The 22,763-nt window shown below is 37.2% G+C and overlaps 1 protein-coding gene and 5 non-coding genes across 9 annotated transcripts; 4 read left to right on the forward strand and 2 right to left on the reverse strand.

The window, feature by feature from the left end:
- Nucleotides 1-3,621: 3,621 nt before the first annotated feature.
- On the forward strand, nt 3,622-3,694 carry trnak-cuu (transfer RNA lysine (anticodon CUU)). Its single transcript has one exon. It is a non-coding gene; the product is annotated as a tRNA-Lys (tRNA).
- A 352-nt stretch (nt 3,695-4,046) lies between these two features.
- Nucleotides 4,047-4,119, forward strand: trnae-cuc (transfer RNA glutamic acid (anticodon CUC)). The gene has a single exon. It is a non-coding gene; the product is annotated as a tRNA-Glu (tRNA).
- A 715-nt stretch (nt 4,120-4,834) lies between these two features.
- trnak-uuu (transfer RNA lysine (anticodon UUU)) lies at nt 4,835-4,907 on the forward strand. Its single transcript has one exon. It is a non-coding gene; the product is annotated as a tRNA-Lys (tRNA).
- Nucleotides 4,908-5,025: 118 nt separating this feature from the next.
- On the forward strand, nt 5,026-5,107 carry trnas-aga (transfer RNA serine (anticodon AGA)). Its single transcript has one exon. It is a non-coding gene; the product is annotated as a tRNA-Ser (tRNA).
- A 5,709-nt stretch (nt 5,108-10,816) lies between these two features.
- On the reverse strand, nt 10,817-10,889 carry trnak-cuu (transfer RNA lysine (anticodon CUU)). The gene has a single exon. It is a non-coding gene; the product is annotated as a tRNA-Lys (tRNA).
- Nucleotides 10,890-12,204: 1,315 nt separating this feature from the next.
- LOC137490925 (uncharacterized) lies at nt 12,205-20,699 on the reverse strand. Of its 4 annotated transcripts, none has more exons than XM_073947616.1 (3): nt 20,550-20,699; nt 16,993-17,142; nt 12,205-14,350 (listed from the first exon to the last, which is right to left on the reverse strand). In XM_073947616.1, the coding sequence occupies exons 2-3, from the start codon at nt 17,075-17,077 to the stop codon at nt 13,113-13,115; spliced, it is 1,323 nt and encodes a 440-aa protein (XP_073803717.1). In that variant the 5' UTR covers nt 17,078-17,142; nt 20,550-20,699; the 3' UTR covers nt 12,205-13,112. The 4 variants fall into 4 exon arrangements, with proteins under 4 accessions (XP_073803717.1, XP_073803718.1, XP_068076026.1 ...); XM_073947617.1 differs by lacking the exon at nt 20,550-20,699 and adding an exon at nt 18,884-18,938; XM_068219925.2 differs by lacking the exon at nt 20,550-20,699 and adding an exon at nt 18,840-18,914.
- Between the last annotated feature and the right edge of the window lie 2,064 nt (nt 20,700-22,763).

Genomic DNA, 22,763 nt, shown 5'->3' on the forward strand with positions numbered 1-22,763 from the left:
AATGTAGAAATGAAAGACTACACTGTTAAAAATTGTCCCGTTAAAAAACAGTAAAATACTGGCAGCTGCAGTTGCCAGCAATGTACTGTTATTTTACAGTATGTTGCTGTAAAAATACATGGACTACATTGATTTACACAATACTCAAGTGAACTCATTTTGCTCACTGAAAGCAACTGCCTCAACTTGGTCAACTGCTGAATGAGTTTATGAAGTAATGTGCTATATATGCTTAGAAGCATACTTATAATGATAACTTATTTTAGTTAATTAGAAAAGTTCGGTTTAATTCTAATGTCTTATTTTTCACAACAGCACACATACATGTAAATCTGGAATCACCAGAGAGATTCTGACTGCATCAGCAACTAAACAGCCGCTATCTTTAAATAGAGAAACATGCAGAATAACATCAGCAGTTCATTGTTCATCTTTAGCTCATACACTGGCTCTACTCTCCTCCACAACGGTGACAGACAGAAGAAATTAGCTTCTGGTTTTACAGTAAAATACTGTTTTTTCCTTGATTTAACGGTAATCTACTGGCAGCTGTGGTTGCCAGCAATCTACTGTTTTTTTACAGTCTATTTCCGTTGTGTAAATTAACAGTATATTACTGTTAAAATACATTTTTACACTGTGTTTTTACCTCTCACACCTTTAACCCTTTAAACCCCAGAGCCTATACTTCAGTTTTTATTGAAGTGTCCACACTACTGAGTGTTCAAGAAACAAGGAGCAAAGCTGAAGTAAATTCATTAATTAACTGACTAATTAAATGATAATTGAGGATTAACAATGAACAAATGAAGAAATACTGAAGGGAAAAAACAAGAACAGAACATACAAAACTTTAGTCACAGCTTTATAATGAAATAACCTGAAGAACAACAAATGATTAAATCATTTAAATGATCAGCGGATGATTAAACAACTCTACAAACATCATCACCAGCTACACTTATTACTTAATACATGTATTTTTGAATAACATTTACTAAAGTTCTTCTTGAGAGAAAGTGAAAGTTTTACGTCACCATCATGGAGAACAGAGTTTGCTTTAGTTGGGCTCTTAGCCCTGTCATTTTTAACATTTATATGTCTTGCCTGCTGCAATTGTTAAGAACTTTGTTTAAAAAGCTCCTTTGTTGAGGCAAGCCAGCCAAAAACCCTAAATAAGATCTGGTGATGTTCATGTTGCTATTAAATGGCAGAGTCTGTTCTCATTTAGTATAATAAAATTTACTGCTCCTATTCAATGTTAAATCTATTGTTTTACATTACATGTATATATATATATATGGCAATGATTTCTGGAAGTTTTTAAGAATATCTTGGACAAAAACACTTTGCTCAATGGTGAAATCGCACTCAAAGAGACATCAATAATCAGCATATGAACCTCAATAATGGTGACAACTAACAAAATTAATAGTTTAACTCACAAACAGGCAACTGAAAGTCTAAACATAAACAACAGCAGAATCAAACACAAATAAAGAAAACTGTTAGACCATTATACAACATTTATTTATACCGCAATGCATGCTGGGATATTTGTACAGTGCCACTCCCAGCATGCATTGCAGCATGAAACATTTGAGATGTTACCATTGTTGAGATACAAGGTTAGATTCATGAGGTCTGAGTGTGTATTTGTCATAACTGAACTGTTTTTGTATGTTATTTCTTAACTGTTAAGTAATTTCGGAGGGATCTTTTCTGTTTCCACTTCTCATTAATTAAATTAATACCTGCAACTCAGCATAAAATCTATTGCATAAGGCCCTTCATCCCGATTTATACCAAAAGATTTATTAGAACTAATTTCAGATAATTAGATTTCTCTATTTATTGACTTCCCAACTTTATTGCTATAGTACAAACATTTTGTAAACTCTGTATTACAGCAGTTGGAAAATCTTCTTAAATGAGTTCAAGGGTGAAGAGCCCAACTAAATCAGCCCCTCACTCCATTACGGTGACACAAAAAACACCTTAATTTCTGTTGGATCTCAATGAGAATTGTATGGAAGTCAAATCAGTCAGTAATAAGTGTGTGTCTGCTGTTGTTTGTGGAGTTGTTTAATGATCCTCTGCTGAGACTGAAGCTTTTTATTTTATTTGATTTGATTTAATGTTGTAACTCAAGTCACTGTTTGTGTTTCTTGTTTATTTTCTTCAGTAATTGTAATTATTAACAGCAGGTGTTCATCAGTGTCTGAATTCACTCATTAGTGTTCATTAAAACTGTCAGGTGAACTATATTAGTTAACTAGTGTATGAAATAGTGAACAAGGACACAAAGTGTGATTTCAAACACAGACTTCAAAACATTGAATCTGAACTCTGTTAGCTCACAGTTTTCTGCAGTTGGTTACTTTCTCGAAAACAAAAATGTTACCCAGAAAGCACTGTTTTTAACACAATATTACTGTTTTAGTGAAAAAACATTATTTTACCGTAGAATCTGATCGTTTTTTAACAGCAATTTTTTACAGTGTAGGGAAGGTATTACTGTAAACTAGCTCTTGAAAGGACTCCTCATAAGCTCGTCTAGCTCGTCTACTTTTTTCTCTCTCTCTCAGCAAACTTACATTAGGGTTCATATAGCAGACCTTTTGAGACAAAGTTACGCCTATCTACAACTGTAGGTGACTCTTCTCTAAATTTCTGTGGCGCAATAGGTTAGCGTATAGGCTGTTAACTGCTAGGTTTGTGTTTCAAGCCCACCCAGGGACGCTTTAGGCATTTTGCTGCCTTGCAACTACTAACACCTGCACTGGGCATAGATCCTGGGCCACATTCTGTCCAGCGTTAGAAGATGAAATCAGGATTTAGCAGAAGGTAGTCACGGGTAGGGAATGTATTAATGTAAACGGTGTCTAGCTCTTGATAGAGCTTCTCATAAGCCCGGCTAGCTCAGTCGGTAAAGCATGAGACTCTTAATCTTAGGGTCGTGGGTTCGAGCCCCACGTTGGGTGTTTCTGTTGCCTCTGTCTCTCTCAGCAAACTTACATTAGGGTTCATATAGCAGACCTTTTGAAACAAAGTTACGCCTTTGTACCACTGTAGGTGACCTCTTACTAAGTCTCTGTGGTGCAATCGGTTAGCGCGTTCGGCTGCTAACTGAAAGGTTGGTGGTTTAAGCCCACCCAGTGTTACAAGATGAAATCAGGTTTTAGCAGAAGATTGTCACGGGTAGGGAAGATATTACTGAAAACGGTGTCTAGCTCTTGAAAGAGCTTCTCATCAGCCTGGCTAGCTCAGTCGGTAGAACATGTGACTCTTAATCTCAGGGTCGTGGGTTCGAGCCGCACGTTGGGTGTTTCTGTCCCTTTGCTCTCTCTCTCTCAGCAAACTTACATTAGGGTTCATATAGCAGACCTTTTGAGACAAAGTTATGCCTTTCTACAACTGTAGGTGACCTTTCCCTAAGTCTCTGTGGCGCAAATTAGGCATTTTGCTGCCTTGCAACTGCTAACACGTGCACTGGACATAGATCCTGGGCCACATTCTGGCCAGCGTTACAAGATGAAATCAGGATTTAGCAGAAGATTGTCACGGGTAGGGAAGTTATTACTGTAAACGGTGTCTAGCTCTTGAAAGAGCTTCTCATCAGCCCGGCTAGCTCAGTCGGTAAAGCATGAGACTCTTAATCTCAGGGTCGTGGGTTCGAGCCCCACATTGGGCGTTACTGTTACTTTTCTCTCTCTCTCTCAGCAAACTTACATTAGGGTTCATATGACAGACCTTTTGAGACAAAGTTACGCCTTTCTACCACTGTAGGTGACCTTTCCCTAATACTCTGTGGCGCAATAGTTTAGCGTGTAGGCTGTTAACTCATAGGTTGGTGGTTCAAGCCCACCGAGGGACGCTTTAGGCATTTATCCGCCTTGCAACTACTAACACCTGCACTGGGCGTAGATCCTGGGCCACATTCTGTCCAGCGTTAGGAGATGAAATCAGGATTTAGCAGAAGGTAGTCACGGGTAGGGAATGTATTAATGTAAACGGTGTCTAGCTCTTGAAAGGACTCCTCATCAGCTCGTCTAGTTCAGTCAGTAGAGCATGAGACTCTCAATCTCAGGGTCGTGGGTTCGAGCCCCACGTTGGGCGTTACTGTTACTTTTTTCTCTCTCTCTAAGCAAACTTACATTAGGGGTTCATATAGCAGACCTTTTGAGACAAAGTTACGCCTATCTACAACTGTATGTGACTCTTCTCTAAATTTCTGTGGCGCAATAGGTTAGCGTGTAGGCTGATAACTGATAGGTTTGTGTTTCAAGCCCAACTTACATTAGGGTTACATTAGGGTTCATATAGCAGACCTTTTGAGACAAAGTTACGCCTTTCTATCACTGTAGGTGACCTTTCCCTACTACCTTTTGGCGCAATAGGTAAGCGTGTAGGCTGTTAACTGATTGGTTGGTGGTTCAAGCCCACCCAGGAACGAATTAGGCATTTTGCTGCCTTGCAACTGCTAACACATGCACTGGGCATAGATCCTGGGCCACATTCTGTCCAGCGTTACAAGATGGTATTACTGTAAACAGTGTCTAGCTCTTGAAAGGACTCCTCATCAGCTCGTCTAGTTCAGTCGGTAGAGCATGAGACCCTTAATCTCAGGGTTGTGGGTTCGAGCCCCACGTTGGGTGTTTTTGTTACTTTGCTCTCTCTCTCTCTCTCTCTCTCTCTCAGCAAACTTACATTAGGGTTCATATAGCAGACCTTTTGAGACAAAGTTACGCCTTTCTACAACTGTAGGTGACCTTTCCCTAAGTCTACCTAAGTCAACCCTATACCTTGCCTACTTGTAAATTTCTGTTGTGGAGCCTGGATAGCTCAGTCGGTAGAGCGTCAGACTTTTAATCTGAGGGTCCAGGGTTCAAGTCCCTGTTTGGGCGTGTGAGGCTCATTTTGTGGAGCCACAGCTTTTGCCGTTGAGCTATCGCTTGATGAAAGTTTCATCTGGATGCACAATATGTGTACTAGGCATAAAGAAATAGCAGTACAGGCAGTCTTGTATTCGTGGCCGAGTGGTTAAGGCGGTGGACTAGAAATCCATTGGGGTCTGCCTGCGCAGGTTTGAATCCTGCCGACTACATCCTCTCATACTCTGTGTTGTGGCCGCAGCATCCCCGGGTTGAACCGGGTCATGTTGTGAATTTGACTTCTCATCAGTTAGAAATATCAGAAAATAGACTTTGTTCTCCATAATAAAGCCGAGAAAGAGCAGAGCAGACCCCAGAGCATTCTGAAGTCTCTCCTGCTCCTCCTAAAGTATCTGTGTTCTCCATAATCTTTTTACAGGTAATTATGACACACCCCTTTGTGTCTCTTTTTAACTCTTGACCATTTTTGAATAAGCTTTCTAGTCTAAGGGGTCCTGCTATTCTTGGCTCTTAGCCCACTAGCTCATGTCAACAGAGATGTTACAGGTCTATGTCAGCAAAGTATAGATACAACTTATGCAAAGGAACTAAGTATTTACATACATTGTTATGATAGGATAATAACTTGATAATATGTTACTCATTCTAACTTCTGCCACATATAGCTTCATACAAGTATTTAACATATATGATCAGTGCTTTACATATTCAGTTATTCTACACAATCAGCCATTCAGTAATAGCCTTCTCCTAGTGTTGCTTCTGTGCAGGCATACTCATATTACACAGTATTTTTAACACATGCTGGCATGTTTGCTGCAAACACTACATACATTTTGAGAAGAGAAAATTAACTGCTTTACACTTAGAAAATACTACACACTGAGACAATAAAATCTTCTTCAAATTTATATACACTGAAGAAAGACCTTGATACTCTTAATGTGGAGACGGACAAAGGTGCCTTTAATAAGGTCAAGTGGCCAGAATTTTGAGAAAATAATTCAACCTATTTTTCTTAATGCAGAAAAGAGAAGAGGTGAGCAGAAAAGGACATCAACCCTTGATATTAATGGTCACCTCATCTCAGATAAAGGAACAATATTAAAGTTTGTATATGAGTTTTCCCAGTCTTACTTCTTCCTTTCAGCCAAATTGCTCTGATCAATTATTTTGTAATGTTCAGTCATTTATTCCAACCATTAGTGACGATCATCATGATGTTTGAGAGACTGTAATAACTGTAGAGGAATTGGACACTATAATTACAGTAAACCCATTTAATAAAAGCCCAGTACCAGATGGTTTGCCATTTGAACTGTATAGGCTGTTTGGTAATGTTGAATATGTTCAAAGAAAGCTCAGATAGAGGAGGATTAGCTGAATCAATGAAGCAAGGCATAATCACACTGATCCCTAAACCAAATAAGGAGAAACCTTTTCTTGATAACTGGCGTCCCGTAACTCTGCTTAATTCTGATTATTAAATTTTCTCCGCAGTATATGCTAGAAGATTAAACACATTTCACTCTCACAATCAGGTTTCATGAAAGATTGACATGTTTCAATAATATCCGTCTTGTTTTAGACCTTTTAGATTGCTCAGAGTTGGTGAACGAAGATGCTCTCATTTTGTGTTTAGACTTTTACAAGGCCTTCGACGCTGTCGAGCATCTCTTCATGCAGACACTTTGAAGCATTTTGGCTTTGGTCAAGAGTTTGTGAGAACTGTTCAGACTCTGTATAAAGACTTCACTAGTAATGTGTCTTTGCCTCATGGAGCTTCTCCACGTTTTGTCATTGGAAGAGGAATCAGACAAGGTTGTCCTGTTTCCCCTTTTCAGTTTCTGGGGGTTGCAGAGCTTCTTAATCTTTATGTGATCAATTGCTTAAATGTTGAAGGTGTTTAAATAGTGCAGATGATGCATGTGTCTCTATACATAATAAAAACAAGTCCCTGTAATATCACAGCCATTACAATGATTGTCGAATGCTTCTGGCCTTTCTGTTAATCAGAAAAATCTGTTGAAAATTCTTCATTCTGAGATCTTAGATGTTTGTGGAGTTAAGGTCAGGCACACCATCACATATTGAGGTATTACAATTAATAAATGTTCTTCTGAAAGGATCAGAACTTTTCTAAATGTTTAAAGAAAGTCAAAACTGTGTTTAATTGCTGGTCTCAGAGGAACCCGACTATCCATGGACGTCTTCTACTTTCCAAAGCTGAAGGAATATCAAGACTGGTCTATCCCGCTCTCTCCTTACAGTATATGCTAATCCCGAAATGTGTACAGAGATTGATAGGGCTGTATTTCAGTTCATCTGGAAAAACAGGACAGAATATGTCAAAAGAAAAACAATAAGCTTTTCTAAAGGTGGACTCACTGTTCTTGATTTGACAATGTTTAAAATGAATTGGATGAAACATTGCCTTTACCAAAGTCATTCACTGGTTTTATATTACAAATCTCTTCTTTGACAAATGTGCTGGATTAAAACGGTCATGTTCTCTATTGTGTTTAGTGTTGGTCAACTGTGGTAGCATCTTTTAATTAGGAAAAAATATTTTATTATTATTTTTACTATTTTTTATTTTTGCTCTTTTATTGATCATTTTTCTATGTTCCTTCTTATTATGAGCCTATTGCTATTTTTACTGTTTTATGCTGTGTCATCATGTGTTTATTTTCTCTCTGTAAAGCACTTTGTGCAGCCCTGTGGCAGTTGGAAACGTGCTATATAAATAAATAGAACTTGAACTTGAATTAAACTTTTTGCTTTCTTGTGACTCCAAATGTACTAAACTTCCCATTAAATGATCAACCTTTCATGAGCAATTATTAGAAACGTGGATGTTACATGTCCATGTATTTATTATTTATTTATTTATGTTACTTTGTCGCCTTCTAGTATTTTGTATCTGTTTGTGTTTTGATTTTAAGTTGATTCCTCCGCACCTGCAGACCATTGACTGTTGGCGATTTAAGAGCTCGCTCTGCAGTGTTTCAGTGACGGGGATTTGAGCGTCCGTCCAGACGTGGAGTGGTGCTCCTTTTGTTTTCAGCCTTCGTTTATTCTGTTTTCTCCCCATACTTTGTTTATGCTACCTGTTGAGCCTTGATTTATTATTCTGCTGTGACCACTAGTCAGGTAAGCTAATCTGTATTTTTTTTTAACTTTATGCGTTATGACGTCTTTCACGAGTATCCGGAATATGCAAGTTTAAGTAATATGAATCATCCACATATCTTTTGCGACTTCATTATCTGAGATGTGAAACACATGGAAAAGCTGCCTGAAGACAATCAGCAGTCCCGTGCGCACACACATAAGAGACACGAACATGCTGGTGGAGTGAGTGTGTGTTACAGCAGTTTGGCTGATAGATATGAATTTGTAGCTAAATCGTTTGCCCGCAAAGCAGCATTTCGCATTGTTTACATCATTGCTACAGCATACCGTTAATGCTAGACACTGTACATGTCATGATCAATTTTAACAAATAAAAACACTTACTTGTAGCTTACAACTTTTGCTTTGAGGAGATTTTAGCCGAGTCCAGCACTGAACTGGGAGAGATTCTGGAGCTGTTTTGTCAAATCATGCTTGCTGAGTATTTTATAATTTTCTGGAAGATATTTAATATTGAACTGAAGGCACTTGTGTCTTTGTGTCGTGTCCTTTGGAAGCCTAAATACAGAAACAGACGGAAACAGCCGTGTTTAGACGCATTTTTAGCTTCATCTCGCTATAACGTTAAAGTGCTTCTGGCCACGGCCCTTACCTGCATGCACAGTGTGGGATGTGCAGTAAATGAACTTGTGATGTCACAGGAGGCGGAAGTATTTTTTTGTAGTCCCTAAAATTTGTTCATTGTAGGATTTGCTAAGCTAACTCTGTAAAAACCAAGGTCTCCCTTTGCATTGAACTTAGAACTTTTTACATTCAGAGATGTTGTTTATGTTCACACAGCTACATTACACATCGACTAAAGTTTAAAATATGAGATCATAGTGGACCACCCCTTTAAATTAAACACACGTGGGAACAAATCAATGATTTCTACAACCGTATCAAAAGTCTGTAATGTTAAACAGGGTGCGGGTCGTGACCTATGCGCATAACACTATGCACAAAACTGTGAACTTAGGGTGACTTTTGTTAAAACTCTTGTCATACAATAATAAATCAGTGTAGGAGGCCAAGACTGTGACATAACAAAAGACTACAATCGACAAAACAGCTTTTATCAGTAGATTTAAATGATGACAAAAAGAACTTACCTTGATCTGTTATATTGTGCTGTGCACTCATGAGAATACAGCGGTGTTGTTATTCATTTGCATATGCCGCGACGCGATTGGCTCTCATCCATTCTGACAATAAAGAGCGAGAGCGGCGATTGGCTCCCGTCCATTCTCACGATGGAGAGCGAGTGCGGTGATTGGCTCTCGTCCATTCTCACAATGGAGAGCAAGCGCAACAATTGGACGAGGAGAGAGGCTGAGACAGACGATCCTGATCCAGGTAGCGCCACAAGGACTTAGTGAAAGGTCACCTACAGTGGTAGAAACGCTGAACTTTGCTATATGAACCCAAATTAAAGTTTGCTGAAAGAGAGTCAAAAAGGTCACATAAACACCCAAACGTGGAGCTTGAACATAAGACCCTGTGATTAAGAGTCTCATGCTCTACCAACTAAGCTAGCGGGGTTGTTGAGGATTTTGTTCAAGAGCTAGTTACCATTTACATCAATACCTTCCCTACCCATACAAATTTTCAGCTACATCCTGATTTCATCTTGCAACGCTGGACAGAATATGGCCCAGGATCTATGCTGAGTGCACATGTTAGCAGTTGCAAGGCAGGATCATTTTTAACTCGTCACTGGATGGGCTTGAACCACCAAACTTTCAGGTAACAGCTGAACACGCTAACCAAATGCACCACAGAGACTTAGTAAAAGGTCACCTACAGTGGTAGAAAGGCTGAACTTTGTCTCTAAAGGTCTGCTATATGAACCCGAATGAAAGTTTGCTGAAAGAGAGACAAAAGGTCACAGAAACGCCCAACGTGGGTCTCGAACCCACGACCCTGAGATTAAGAGTCTCATGCTCTACCGACTAAGCTAGCAGGGTCGTTGAGGACTTTGTTCAAGAGCTAGTTACCATTTACATCAATATCTTCCCTACCCATGAAAATTTTTCTGCTTAATCCTGATGTCATCTTGCAACGCTGGACAGAATATGGCCCAGGATCTATGCCTAGGTCACATGTTAGTAGTCGCAAGGCAGAAAAATGCTTAATTCGTTTCTGGGTGGGCTTGAACCACCAGCCTTTCAGTTAACAGCCAAACGTGCAAACCGATTGCACCACAGAGACTTATTGAAAGGTCACCTACAGTGGCAGAAATGCTGAACTTTGTCTCTAAAGGTCTTCTATATAAACTCGATTGAAATTTTGCTGAAAGAGAGACAAAAAGGTCACAGAAGCGCCCAACGTGGGGGATGAAGCCACAACCTTGAGATTAAGAGTCTCATGCCCTACCAACTGAGCTAGCCAGGGTGGTGAGCACCTTGTTCAAGAGCTAGACACTCTTTACATCAATACCTTCCCTACCCATACAAATTTTCTGACACATCCTGATTTCATCTTGTAACGCTGGACAGAATGTGGCCCAGGATCTATGCCCAGTGCACATGTTAGCAGTTGCAAGGCAGCAAAACGCTTAACTCATCGCTGGATGGGCTTGAACCACAAACCTTTCAGTAAAGAGCCGAACTCGCTAACCAATTGCGCCACAGAGACTTAGTAAAAGGTCTCCTACAGTGGTAGAAATGCTGAACTTTGTCTCTAAAGGTCTGCTACATGAACCCAAATGAAAGTTTGCTGAAAGAGAGACAAAAAGGTCACAAAAACGCCCAACGTGGGGCTCGAACCCACGACCCTGAGATTAAGAGTCTCATGCTCTACCGACTGAGCTAGCCAGGCTGGTAAGAACTTTGTTCACGAGCTAGTTAGCGTTTACATCAATACCTTCCCTACCCATGAAAATCTTCTGCTTAATCCTTATTTCATCTTGCAACGCTAGACAGAATATGGCTCATGATGTATGCCCAGTGCACGTGTTAGCAGTTGCAAGGCAGCAAAATGCTTAACTCCTCCCTGGGGGGGCTTGAACCACCAACCTTTCAGTTAACAGCAAAACGTACTAACCGATTGCGCCACAGAGACTTAGTGAAAGGTCTCCTACAGTGGGAGAAACGCTGAACTTTGTCCACCAGGTGGCTCTGTTGTGCGTAATTTTTACACATTTTTGTATCTAGTTAAGTCTGGATTCTAATGATAAAGAAATTTTCATTTTGTTGTAACTGTAGAGGAAAAAAGTGTTTTCCTATACATTTTAAATTGATAATTTCTCAAAGTGTAAAATTATAAGAGATTATGTGTGTAATTGTGTATAAATTGTCAAATTTACCAAATGTAATTACATCAATTATTAAGAAAATAATTCATTCGACCTCACGATGCTGCTCTGTATTGATGAGGGGGTGGAATGTGCAGTAAAGCCAAAAGACAACGTGTTTGTGTTAAATTGTCTTCTGCAGGACTAAATAAAGTGGAGGAAAGCAGCGCTTGGTGTCATTTGAAGTTATTGAGTGAAAAGCAGATCAGTTACAAATGGTAATACACAGGTCTGTGCTTATAAACATATAATGTACTGCTGTACAGTAACGTGTCATTTTTTTGTTTCGGTTGTCTTCATTTTAATCGTTTTTAATTTGTTTTTGATTCGTGGGTCTTTCTGGGGACGCGCTGCGACTACTAGCCCGACAGTGGAAACGCAACATAATTTTGGCCTCATTACTCATCTCCCGGGCGATTGGCCCGGCCCCATAAAAGCCCTGGCTCGCACTGGCCCGATAGTGGAAATGCGGCTACTGGCACTTCCCCGCCAACACTTCAAGAACTGTACTCTTCCAGAGCGAGTAAAAGGGCTCGCAAAATCACCCTGGATGCCTCATTTGATGTTTGATAAGTAAATTAATAAACAATTCGGAAGTGTGGAATGTGCACAAATATGGTTATCGGTTCATAATAGGTTGAAACACATTGTTAGATTTTGCTGTATTTGGCTTAACCGTTCTTGGACGGCTTGTCAATGTATAGAATGTTACATGTTGGTTTCATTTGAGAATTGAACCCAGTTTCTTGGACTCAAAGCTGGGGCTTTTCCCAGCTGAGCTAACTCCTCAACATATGAACCCAAGAGCACAAAATTAAAAAGGGAACTTGAGGCGTTTAGTTTCAGAAACAAGAAACAACTGATCTTTATTTGAAAAATAGAATACAAAGTACAACAGAAATGACGGAAGCAGAGCTTCCAGTAAACAGGCAAAACAAATCTGACACAAGGGTAAAAAAAAAAAAAACAACAACAATAAAAATAAAGTGTCACTTAGCGTCTCAAGAGAATCGGGCGAGCACTGGGCAGTAAAGGCTCAAGACTGAACACACTAGCTTTTTACACACAAACTTTTATAGGGCAAAACACAGGTGTTGCTAATCTAGCTTGAGTGGTGGCACACAGTAGATGGGAAGAGGAGGAATACAGCTTAATTAATTTTTACATAGATGACTTTAATACATAAAATAAGTAAGCTGACCAAAGCTCTTACGGGGAGAAGACTTTATCGAAGACAATGAATAGTGCAGTTCCTCAGCAGCAATGTTAACTCATTGGTAACTTAACCCAAAGTGAGACATTACTTTATAACAAAGGATGTAACCCTCGGAGATCGGCCTACTTCTTTGGTTGGGTCACAACTCTTGAGTTCCTGTAGGTCATTTGGTTCACACCTTTTCAGATGCAGATACTTGTTTGCATATGAAACAAGTCATACAATCTATCAACATATAGAGTTATTTTGGGTTCTTGCAGCCCTGCAGGTGTTCAAAGGGTTTCATCTTCAGAAAACTTGATATGTATTCAAAAGTTCACACTTGTCCTGGTAAGAAACTCTGGTTATTTATAGTGAGTCAGGAATCATCTGATTGGTAAATCATGTGTTGGCTAATGCAGGACCAGCCGTAGACAAACATAAGCATGTGATCCTCTCAAAAGTAGTATAAATAAACTTCACTTGAATGAACAGCCAAACTACATGAAAAAGCTGCCGTTTTGAATATACCAGTGTTTGTGTGGACAAGGCCTCAATTTTGGGGACTCTGCTCTCCATTGTGAAGCTTTAGGTGAGTGTTGAGGCTTCTTTTACGTTTAAAGCCCTTTCCACACTCACTGCATCTAAAAGGGTCCTCTCCTGAGTTAATCTTCTTGATGTGTTTCCTGATGGATTCTTTGCGTGTGAGACTCTTTTCACACTGATCACATGTCAACACTATGGTTCCAGTGTGACCATCCATGAGGTTCTTGAGGCTAGCTTTGGTTGTGAAGCGCTTTCCACACTGAGTACATGCAAACGGCTTCTCTCCAGTGTGAGTTCTCATGTGGTGTTTGAGTGAGCTTTTATGTGGGAAAGTTTTCCCACACTCTGTGCATCTGTAAGGTTTCTCTCCAGTATGAATACTCATGTGGTTGTCAAGACTTGTTTTTTGAGTAAACCTTTTCCCACACTGTGTGCATGTGTGAGTTTTTTTTCCAGTGTGAATCCTCATGTGGATGTTAAGGTCATGTTTTTGAGAAAAACGTTTTCCACAGTGTGTGCAAATAAAACTTCTGTCTCCAGTGTGTGTTCTCATGTGGACTTCAAGGGTGCAATTTTGCTTAAAACTCTTTCCACACTGGATGCAAGAGTACGGCCTCTCCCCAGTGTGAATTCTCATGTGCGCTGCAAAGTTTCCTGATTGGTAGAAGCTTTTTCCACACTGTTGGCATGTATACGGCCTCTCTCCAGTGTGAATTCTCATGTGCACCGCAAAGTTTCCTGGATGATAGAAGCTTTTTTCACACTGTTGGCATGTGTACGGCCTCTCTCCAGTGTGAATTCTCTTGTGGGTTGTAAAGCCTTGTTTATAAGTAAAACTCTTTCCACACTGTTCGCAGGTGTAAGGCCTCTCCTTCGTGTGAACTCTCATGTGAACATCAAGCTTTGCCTTTTGAGTGAAACTCTTTCCACACTGTTTACAACTGAAAGGCCTCTCTCCAGTGTGAATTCTCATGTGGTTTTCAAAGCCTTGTATGTGACCAAAACTCTTTCCACACTGTTCGCAGGTGTAAGGTTTCTCCCTAGTGTGAACATCAAGGTTTGACTTTTGACTAAAACTCTTTCTACTCTGTTTACTGCCGAAATTACACGCAGATTTGGATTTCCGAGGTCTTCCACGTGATGAAGTTTTTTTAGTCAGTGTAGGTTTTTCATCAGTCGTTATTTCTTGGAGTTTCTCTTCCATTTCATTCTGTTCATGAGCCTCTTCTTTCAACACCATCAGGTCTTAAAAAAAAAAAAAAAAAAAAAACATTGTTAACTTTAGTACGAAGACACAAAGTGACAAGCAAAAGATGGATGTTTCATCCAGATATTAAAATGAGTTTACCATTTACTCTGCGTCATGTGGTTTTAAACATTTCCTTTCTTATGGAACACAAAGTAAGCCAGCATTTTTTTCACAATATCTTCTTTTGTGTTCAACAGAATCCAGAAACTCGTAAAGGTTTAAAACCACATGTAAAACATGAGAGTAAAATGGTATCCCTTTAAAGAGTTCCTTTTATGAACCTTTTTTTACAAGATGTAAAATAAGTCTTTGGTGTTCTCAGAATGCGTCTGAGGTTTTAGTTCAAAATCAGATTATATACCTTGAAGAAAATATAATTTTGGCGGTCAAAGGAAAACCAAGCTCTTTTTGTGCCTGTGGCTTTAAATGCAGATGATCAAATGCACTCGCTCTAGATTATTCATGTTGTGTTCCCTCATATGCATCTTCCACTGGATTTAAACATTTGTAACTTGCTTGGAAGACCTGATTGAGACAAATACTGCATGTTCATAGCAAGTACACATAACTTACGCCTATATTTCTGAGTTTGAATTATTGTAGATAAATTATGTTATATAACAAATGTTTTCCAGTACTGGGTTGCAGCTGGAAGGGCATTCACAGTTTAAATAGAAATGCTGGAGAAGTTAGTTGTTCATTCCGCTGTTGCGACCCCTAATGAATAAAGGGACTAAGCCGAAGGAAAATGAATAAATGAGCACATGCAAATGCTTAATGCCACGTTTGCTGTAAACTGGAGTGATGATGAGATGGCAAGATTACATACTTTACTACTTCATTTCATTTATTTCAAAAGTTTACACTTAACGAGCCTGGGGCTCCCATTTGCAAGACGAAAGGTGAGTTCTCGAGAACTCTTCTGTAGTAGCTAATGAACAGAAAGTGATTGCTCTTAAGAGATAACTACTTACTAGATGCCGATTTGGATTAGTCAAGTAACTTAAGTTGCATGTTTTTAGACAGTGGAAAGAAAACCCATGTGAGCACCGGGAGAATGTGTAAACTCTGCACAGAAACGTCATGAGGCAACAGTGCTAAAAACGCAAAAAACATCTTGGTGTGTGTGGGTCTTTACACTGTTTTCAGGATCTAAAAATTCATTCTGTAAAAAAAGTCTCAAGCAAAAAGATTCCAATGGCGGCGCCTGCTGGTACATAAAGAATATGATCAATACTGACGAACTTCACACTCAGATGTTTGCATATCATCAGCATGCTGTAATCCATTTCTTAAGCAGCAAAAGTCATTTTTAAACTAGTTTGTTGGCCAGTTGTAGTTAGTGCAATGCTAAACGTTATTATTCCACTATAATTTGTTTTGTCTCATGTCGTCTCACAAAATCGTCATATAATTTAGAATACTGTAGTTCAATGTTTTAAAATAATAATTATTTTTTGTGTCCATTTTATCCAGCATATTTAAAATTAGGGCATCTACGTTTTCTGACATACTTTAAACCAGGGTTAAAATTTTTGACTCAAGAAGGGCTAAAGTATAAGGAATTTTTCAAATACCCCAGATGGAAAAGGGTTTTATTTGCCCTATATATAATTATATTATATATAAAAATTAATAAATACATTTAATAATACAATAATAAATTAATATAAAAACACAGTATTTTATATATTTCTTAGCAAAAAAAAAAATTATATTGTGTAAAAACAAGCTTTACTTGTATCCGTACACTTTTTCCAACCTAAACTTTTTTAAAATGTAAAAAAAAATTTAAAAAAAAATAAACAAAGGTTTTAAATGTTTTAAAACTATAATTAACTAAATCTTTGCACAATAATCTGTCCAGGTCAATGTCCTCAGCAGTAAATACAAGGAGCACATTTATGCAAATATTATTGTAAGGAAAATAATTAAACCATTATGATAAACCGAGTTAAAATGACAATTTTGAATAAAAAGTTTTATTGAGATGGATTGCTGGTGATTGAATGGGTTTTGGCCAGATTGGGTAGCAAAACATGAACAAAGGAAAATTAAGACTTGTTTAAAAAGACTTAAGACCTACAACACAATATTTCAGTAAATTTAAGAGTTTTTAAGGCATTTTTAGATTTAGATTTTGGAATTTAAGACATTTTAAGACCCTGCGAAACACTTTGTTTAAACACAATAGCCCTGGTAATTAGTTATTATAATAATGATTTAATTCTAACTCTAGCCCAAACTATCACTGTAATAGCAGATATCTTCTATGAGAATACTGTAGGTCAAATAGCGTCAGCTCAGTTAAACTTTTTTAATTGATTGTTTTTATTTATTTTATATAGTACCAGTGCTTTAGGATGCTTTACAAACAGTAGGAGAACAAGAAAAGCAATAACCTTAAGAAGGTAGAGAAAATAGGAGACTAATAATACATAAAATAATGACAAAAAACATAAGAACAAGTAACAAGAAAGAAACTCATTCTGTCTTTTAATGAGTGCTTTTGTGCATTTAAGAGAACTAGGCAGCACACTCAGGGCTGCAAGATGGATTTAATTTAGTATTCTTATTATTAAAATATATCTGAATGAGGATCAAATGACTGCGTTGGTCTTTGAGAATAAAAGTCAACCTGTTTGTTCCTGCAGATCTTCCTGTTTGACTGTGAATGTTTCTTCAATCTTCAGGTCTTCACTTTCTACTTTAATAAATGCCATCTTTATAACAGTGTGTAGATCAGTCGCTTCAGCAGGAGTTTTTCTCTGAGTTTGGACACTTTATCCTGTTTAAAATGAACAAAACAATGAACAGAAATAAGATAACTTCTCTTCAACACTTGCTTCAAATGAGCAGATTAAAGCTAGTACTTTATTTCTTACATATATTGATGTAAATTTAGAATGGACTAACATTAAATTAGACCTTCATTAAAACACTTATTACACACTGTTACATCTCTGTAACTTTTTTGAAACTTTATTCAGGTATGTTCGTAATCGTGTTGTTTGTTTCATTTACTTTATTGTCTGCTTACAGCAACGTGTAAAAAGAGGTAAAATTGGTTTTATAATTGCAAATTCAGACTTTCCCCTTAATAATGTAATTTCATAAAAGTATTATTTGCAAACTCTAAATACTGAAATCATATTAGCAGCCAATGACTATCAAAGTACAACATTGTTCACAGTCAAATAAACAGTGCTAATGTTGTTTTCAAGTTACACTTAGGGATGGCTGACGTGAAACTGATGTTTCGACACAGTGTCGAGATCCCGAAGCGCAAGTGTTTCGAAACACTGCACCGAAGCATGATCCGAAGCACCAAAGTCACGTGACTAAAGTGTTCGAAACACCTAGTCACGTGACTGAAGCGATTCAAAGCATCGATCAGCTTAGAAACGTTTCGAGACCTGGCGAATCCTAATTTGACTGCCAAGGTCTCCAAGCTACCTCTGTCTCATATGGCTTAGAGGACTGTGTGTTTGCTAATTGATTCTATGCCTAGCATGATGTTTTGGGTTCGAATCCCGACTTGTACAAATACTCTGGAATCATGGTTTTATGTATTTTAATCATGTTTCTGTTTTGTGTAGCCTAAATAGGATACAGCTACAGTTACGCCATCAATTTAGCATCATTTTTGTAACACTGTAAAACAATAATAAATATTTTTACAGTATGGTTGGGTTTAGGGTTAGGGTAGACATGAATAAAATAAAATAAATGGGAAATTTAATGAATAATATAAATAATTATTGATAACTTCAGGCCACCGTTTTTGATCTAGCAACAACCCTGTTTTAAGACAAAAACAAGACATATTTATTCACAAATTGTTTATTCGGATATCAGACCAATGTTGAAACAAAACGATACAAGAGCAAAGCATTACCAACTGGTATTAAAGCATTTTAAAACAACTGCAACAAACTGGCTTCAAAATCTACTAACCCTGCATGGAAGTCTGACTCCTTACCCACTGTACTATGTTACTTGAGGGAATTCATGTACAAAGTTGGGTTTAATCCCTCAATTTGTTCAATCGTTCTTTGCTGAAACTGTTTCAGTGCAATACATAAAAAATTACCACTAGGTGTCACTGTAGAGTGGGGTTTCGAAACGTTTCGAAGCTTCCACACATTTGCTTCGACTGTTTCATTGTTTCACGAAGCCTTGCTTTGCCCACCACTCGTTACACTTGCATGCTAATTCAGATCGAATATTTAAAGTAACATTGTGTACAATATAGAGACTTCTAAATGAACGAATGTGTGACTATAAAACCAACTTTACCTCTATAACGTGTAGCACTTTTTAGCACAAGACAAATTTCCTTTCAGGAACAAAAAGTTTATCCTATCTTTATTCAAACAATAGTCCTCATTACTGTGAGTGAAATAGTACTCCGTTGTATAAAATTTTAAAATAATATTGTCAACAACAGGTACATAATTTAGCACTGAATGAAAAAAAACAAACCTTAATCAATCGCTTTATAAAAGCGTAAACGCTTTAAAACAAACCTTTCTTCAGTTAAATCACAGCGCGGCGCATGCTTATGACGTCACACACCACGCCAAAATAAAAGTCTTTTTTTTAAACTTACTGTTGCAGTCATGACTTATTGACACATTTCTCCCTCCACTTTCTGACATACACAGACACACATATTTGGAGTTAATCAAACCCTATACTCTAAACATTTTAAGACAATTTAAAAAATGTTTAATCACTAAGTAAAAGTTATTAAAGCAGAAAATCTCAACGTTCTAAAATGTATAAAAAATAATCAGATGGGTGTTTTGAGCTGAAACTTTACAGACGTAAAAGACTTATCTTAAATTATGAAAGGGGGGTAAAATAGGTGCCCTTCAAGTAAAAACTATTCATTACTACTACATGTTTTAACTAGTCATTCCGTATAATATATATATTTTCTCTGCGTTTGGACACTTTCCTGTAAAAATTAACAAAGCAATAAAAAATGCCCTGTTTAAAATAAATAAAACAATGAACAAAAAACAAAATAACTTCTCAACATTTGCTTCAACAGTTTCTTTATATGAGAGTAATTAACAAAAATAAATCAGGTAAGTGTGAGCAAGAAACAATAAATAAATAAGCTGATTAAAACTAGTAACATTATTCTATTTCTTATATATAGTGATGTATATTTAGAATAGAATGACATTATGCAATTTAAAAAATTCAACCTTCATTAAAACACTTATTACACACTTACATGTTGCTTTATTTAAACTTTAACAAAGTTTTTTAACAAAAGTTAAAGTTATTTAAACTTTAAACTTTTGTCTGCTTACAGCAACGTTGTAGCACTCTTTTGCACAAGACAAGAATTTCTTCTCGGGGACAAATAAAGTTTATCCTATCTTATTCAAACAATAGACCTTATTGTGAGTAAAATACTACTTCTTTGTATAAAGGGTTAAAATAATATTGTCAACAGCAGGTACATCTAGCATGAAATTAACAACCTGAACTTTTAATCAGTTGGTTTACATCTGTGTACAAGCTTTAAAACAAACCTTTCTCCAGTTGAATCACAGTGCGGGAGCGGCACAGCTATATGACCACGCCAAAATAAAAGTCTTTTTTTTTGTTTAGCTTTTTCCCCTACTTACTCTTTGTCATGAATTATTAATACATTTTCCACTTTATACTTTATCTGCTTTCTGTTTTGTATTTGTAAGACCATCAATCTTTATGTTAATTGAAAAAAAGCATTTACCCCCCAGATCTTCACCTTCAGGTAGGTTGGTAAGAGGTTGCATTTTGTTTAAACAGTTGTATTTCTTTATCCATAGCTTTAACTCATTCACTTGCATTCAACTGATGTTACCACCTCTTTGTATGTTTGAATGGGGAAACATCAAATTCTTTAAAACTGCCTGCCAAGTTCCAACCTATATATGTAATAGGTTGAAACTTAACTAGGTTAACTTGGGTTGAAACTGGGCTACAGTCCATTTGTCAGGATAAAAACAATATTCATAACCAAATAAACAAACAAACAAAAAACTAAATAAAAAGTTGTAATGAAGCTTTTAAAAATGACTGAAGAACTTAAATTCAACGTTGAACAGTGCATCCACGCATGTTTAGATTTTACATTTTATAATGTTAGCATTCAGATATTATTTAAGAGTAAATTCAGAATGTGCAACTCACCTTTCCAGTCTTCAATGAATATGTGGGATGAGAAATGGCCTCAGTGGGCTTTTCTTTGTAGGTTGTTGTTGGTAATAATCCCAATGTAGGAATCAACAATCGTAGTTTGTCATACAAAGTTGATCTCTTTACTTAGCAAAATAAGCCAATGACGTTTCTGTTAGGAACCCAGAATATGTAGATGCAACCCTGCTAAGCTACAGGACCTGGAATGTGATTGGATAAGACTCAATTGCCCTCCATTAATGCTGGTATAAAGATGCAAATGAGCAGTGGGGAGCAGTGAAGACTCAAGACACATTACAGTGGGGGATGGAAAGTTCAGCAGCTTTACAAACCAGTTTTACAGAGAATTAATGATGTATTGGGAAAATAAGTTGACTTTAGCCATCTTCATTTGATTTGTTGCTTTTGTTTTATTGACCTTATTCTAAAACGCGGAAGTGTGCCTGTTTTCGCGATTGTCTTAGAACTTCCGATTCAGTCGCATATGGGAGAAATGACTAGGAATAATAAACGGCAGAAAATGGCCAAACTACTTGCTCAACAAACAAATGTTTGCATGACTACACAGACCAAGAAGCATAATATAATAAGAAAATATTAAATTGCAACATCAAGCAGCGTAACGAGCAGTTGTTAACGTCAAAAAATGAATGGAAGTGAATGTGACCGGAAGTCGCGAGACAAAAAGATTCAAATGGCAGCGCCCGCTCGACATCTGAGAATAAGGTGAATAGGACTATTGATGGAAGCTTATTTTTTAGTTTGGCTGCTGCATGTTGTTGATAATATTGACACACTTATGTTGAGGTATTTTGATTTGAAAGACATTTCAATTTATTTTTTCCCAAGCCTGGTTAAAAGGTAATGCAAGAGTTGTGTGTTGTTTTTGTAGAAGCTTCTCAGAGTTGCTTGGCTGAAGTCTTTGTGTAAAGATGCAAATGACCATTGAAGACTCAAGCCACACTGATGTCTCAATACATACAGCTACATTCACTTATATAATAGTCATGCAAGTCTTATATTATTATACAGTGATATATTATCATTTGTTAAAAGAAACAATTTCTGAACTTCACATTGAGGTTTTATTTGTCAAGTTTAGTCAATATATTGATATGAGCTAACTATTAGCATTTTTTTGTCATTTATTTATCACTGAACTTGTTCTTTATGTGAGTTTAGAGTCCTTTATTTATCTTAAAGCACATGCAGCTCTTTACTGGTTTCTGTAAGACAGTCAACACACTCTTAACAGGTCAATTATTTCTTTCCAAAAGTGTCTTCACATTTTAACAATCAAAATGTAACTTGTTTCTGTGCCAATTTTGTTTTCTTTCCTCCGTTTTTTAGTTGAACAGAACATGTGTGAGCAGCTCAGCTCAGCTCTCTCGAAAGCCTCTTATTCACCTGGTATGTAACAAAGATGTTTTTCCCTCTGATTATCACTTGTGTTTGTGCATACAAATATGCGTAGACATTCACAAGAGAATATAAAAGATACTCTTTGACAAAACCTTTTCCGTTTAACACAGTAAAGCCATCACATACTGTCCATTTTTGCTACTTTTGTCCTTTGTAGATAATTGTTTTTTACATTAATCACAAATGGATGAGACACACTGTAACTTCAAACTCATTTGTGTTAATTCCAGGTGCTGTGAAATGTTGTTGTAACATCATTACAGGACCAAAACAGAACGTCCTCCTAAAGTCTTATTCGAAACGTTATTATATGACTAAAGGAGGACTATGTAGATACGTTCTGTTAATGTTAAAAAAGTTCTCTTTGTAACGTTATTAAGTGACCATTGCAGGACCAAAACAGAACGTCCTCCTAAAGTCATATTCATAACGTTATTATATGACTAAAAAAAGACCATGTGAAAACGTTCTGTAAATGTTAGAAAGGTTCTCTTTGTATCGTTATTATGTGACCATAGAATGGCCAAAACAGAATGTCCTCCTTAAGTCATACTGGTAACGTTATTTTATGACTAAAAGAGAACGTTTTAAGAACGTCCCTAATGTTCTGTAAAGGTTCTGGATTTTTATTACCTTTAGGGAACTTTCAGGGAACGTTGTGCAAGGTCGCGCGAACGTCGCCTCCTACCTGGCAATATCATCACAAGTATCAGTGCTATCAGTTTTTGTATTTCTATTTGTTGTAATGGCCTGTTGTTATTGCAATAAAAATAAATAAATAAATAA

Source organism: Danio rerio, chromosome 4 (assembly GCF_049306965.1).
Source record: "Danio rerio strain Tuebingen ecotype United States chromosome 4, GRCz12tu, whole genome shotgun sequence".
Classification (NCBI taxonomy): domain Eukaryota; kingdom Metazoa; phylum Chordata; class Actinopteri; order Cypriniformes; family Danionidae; genus Danio; species Danio rerio.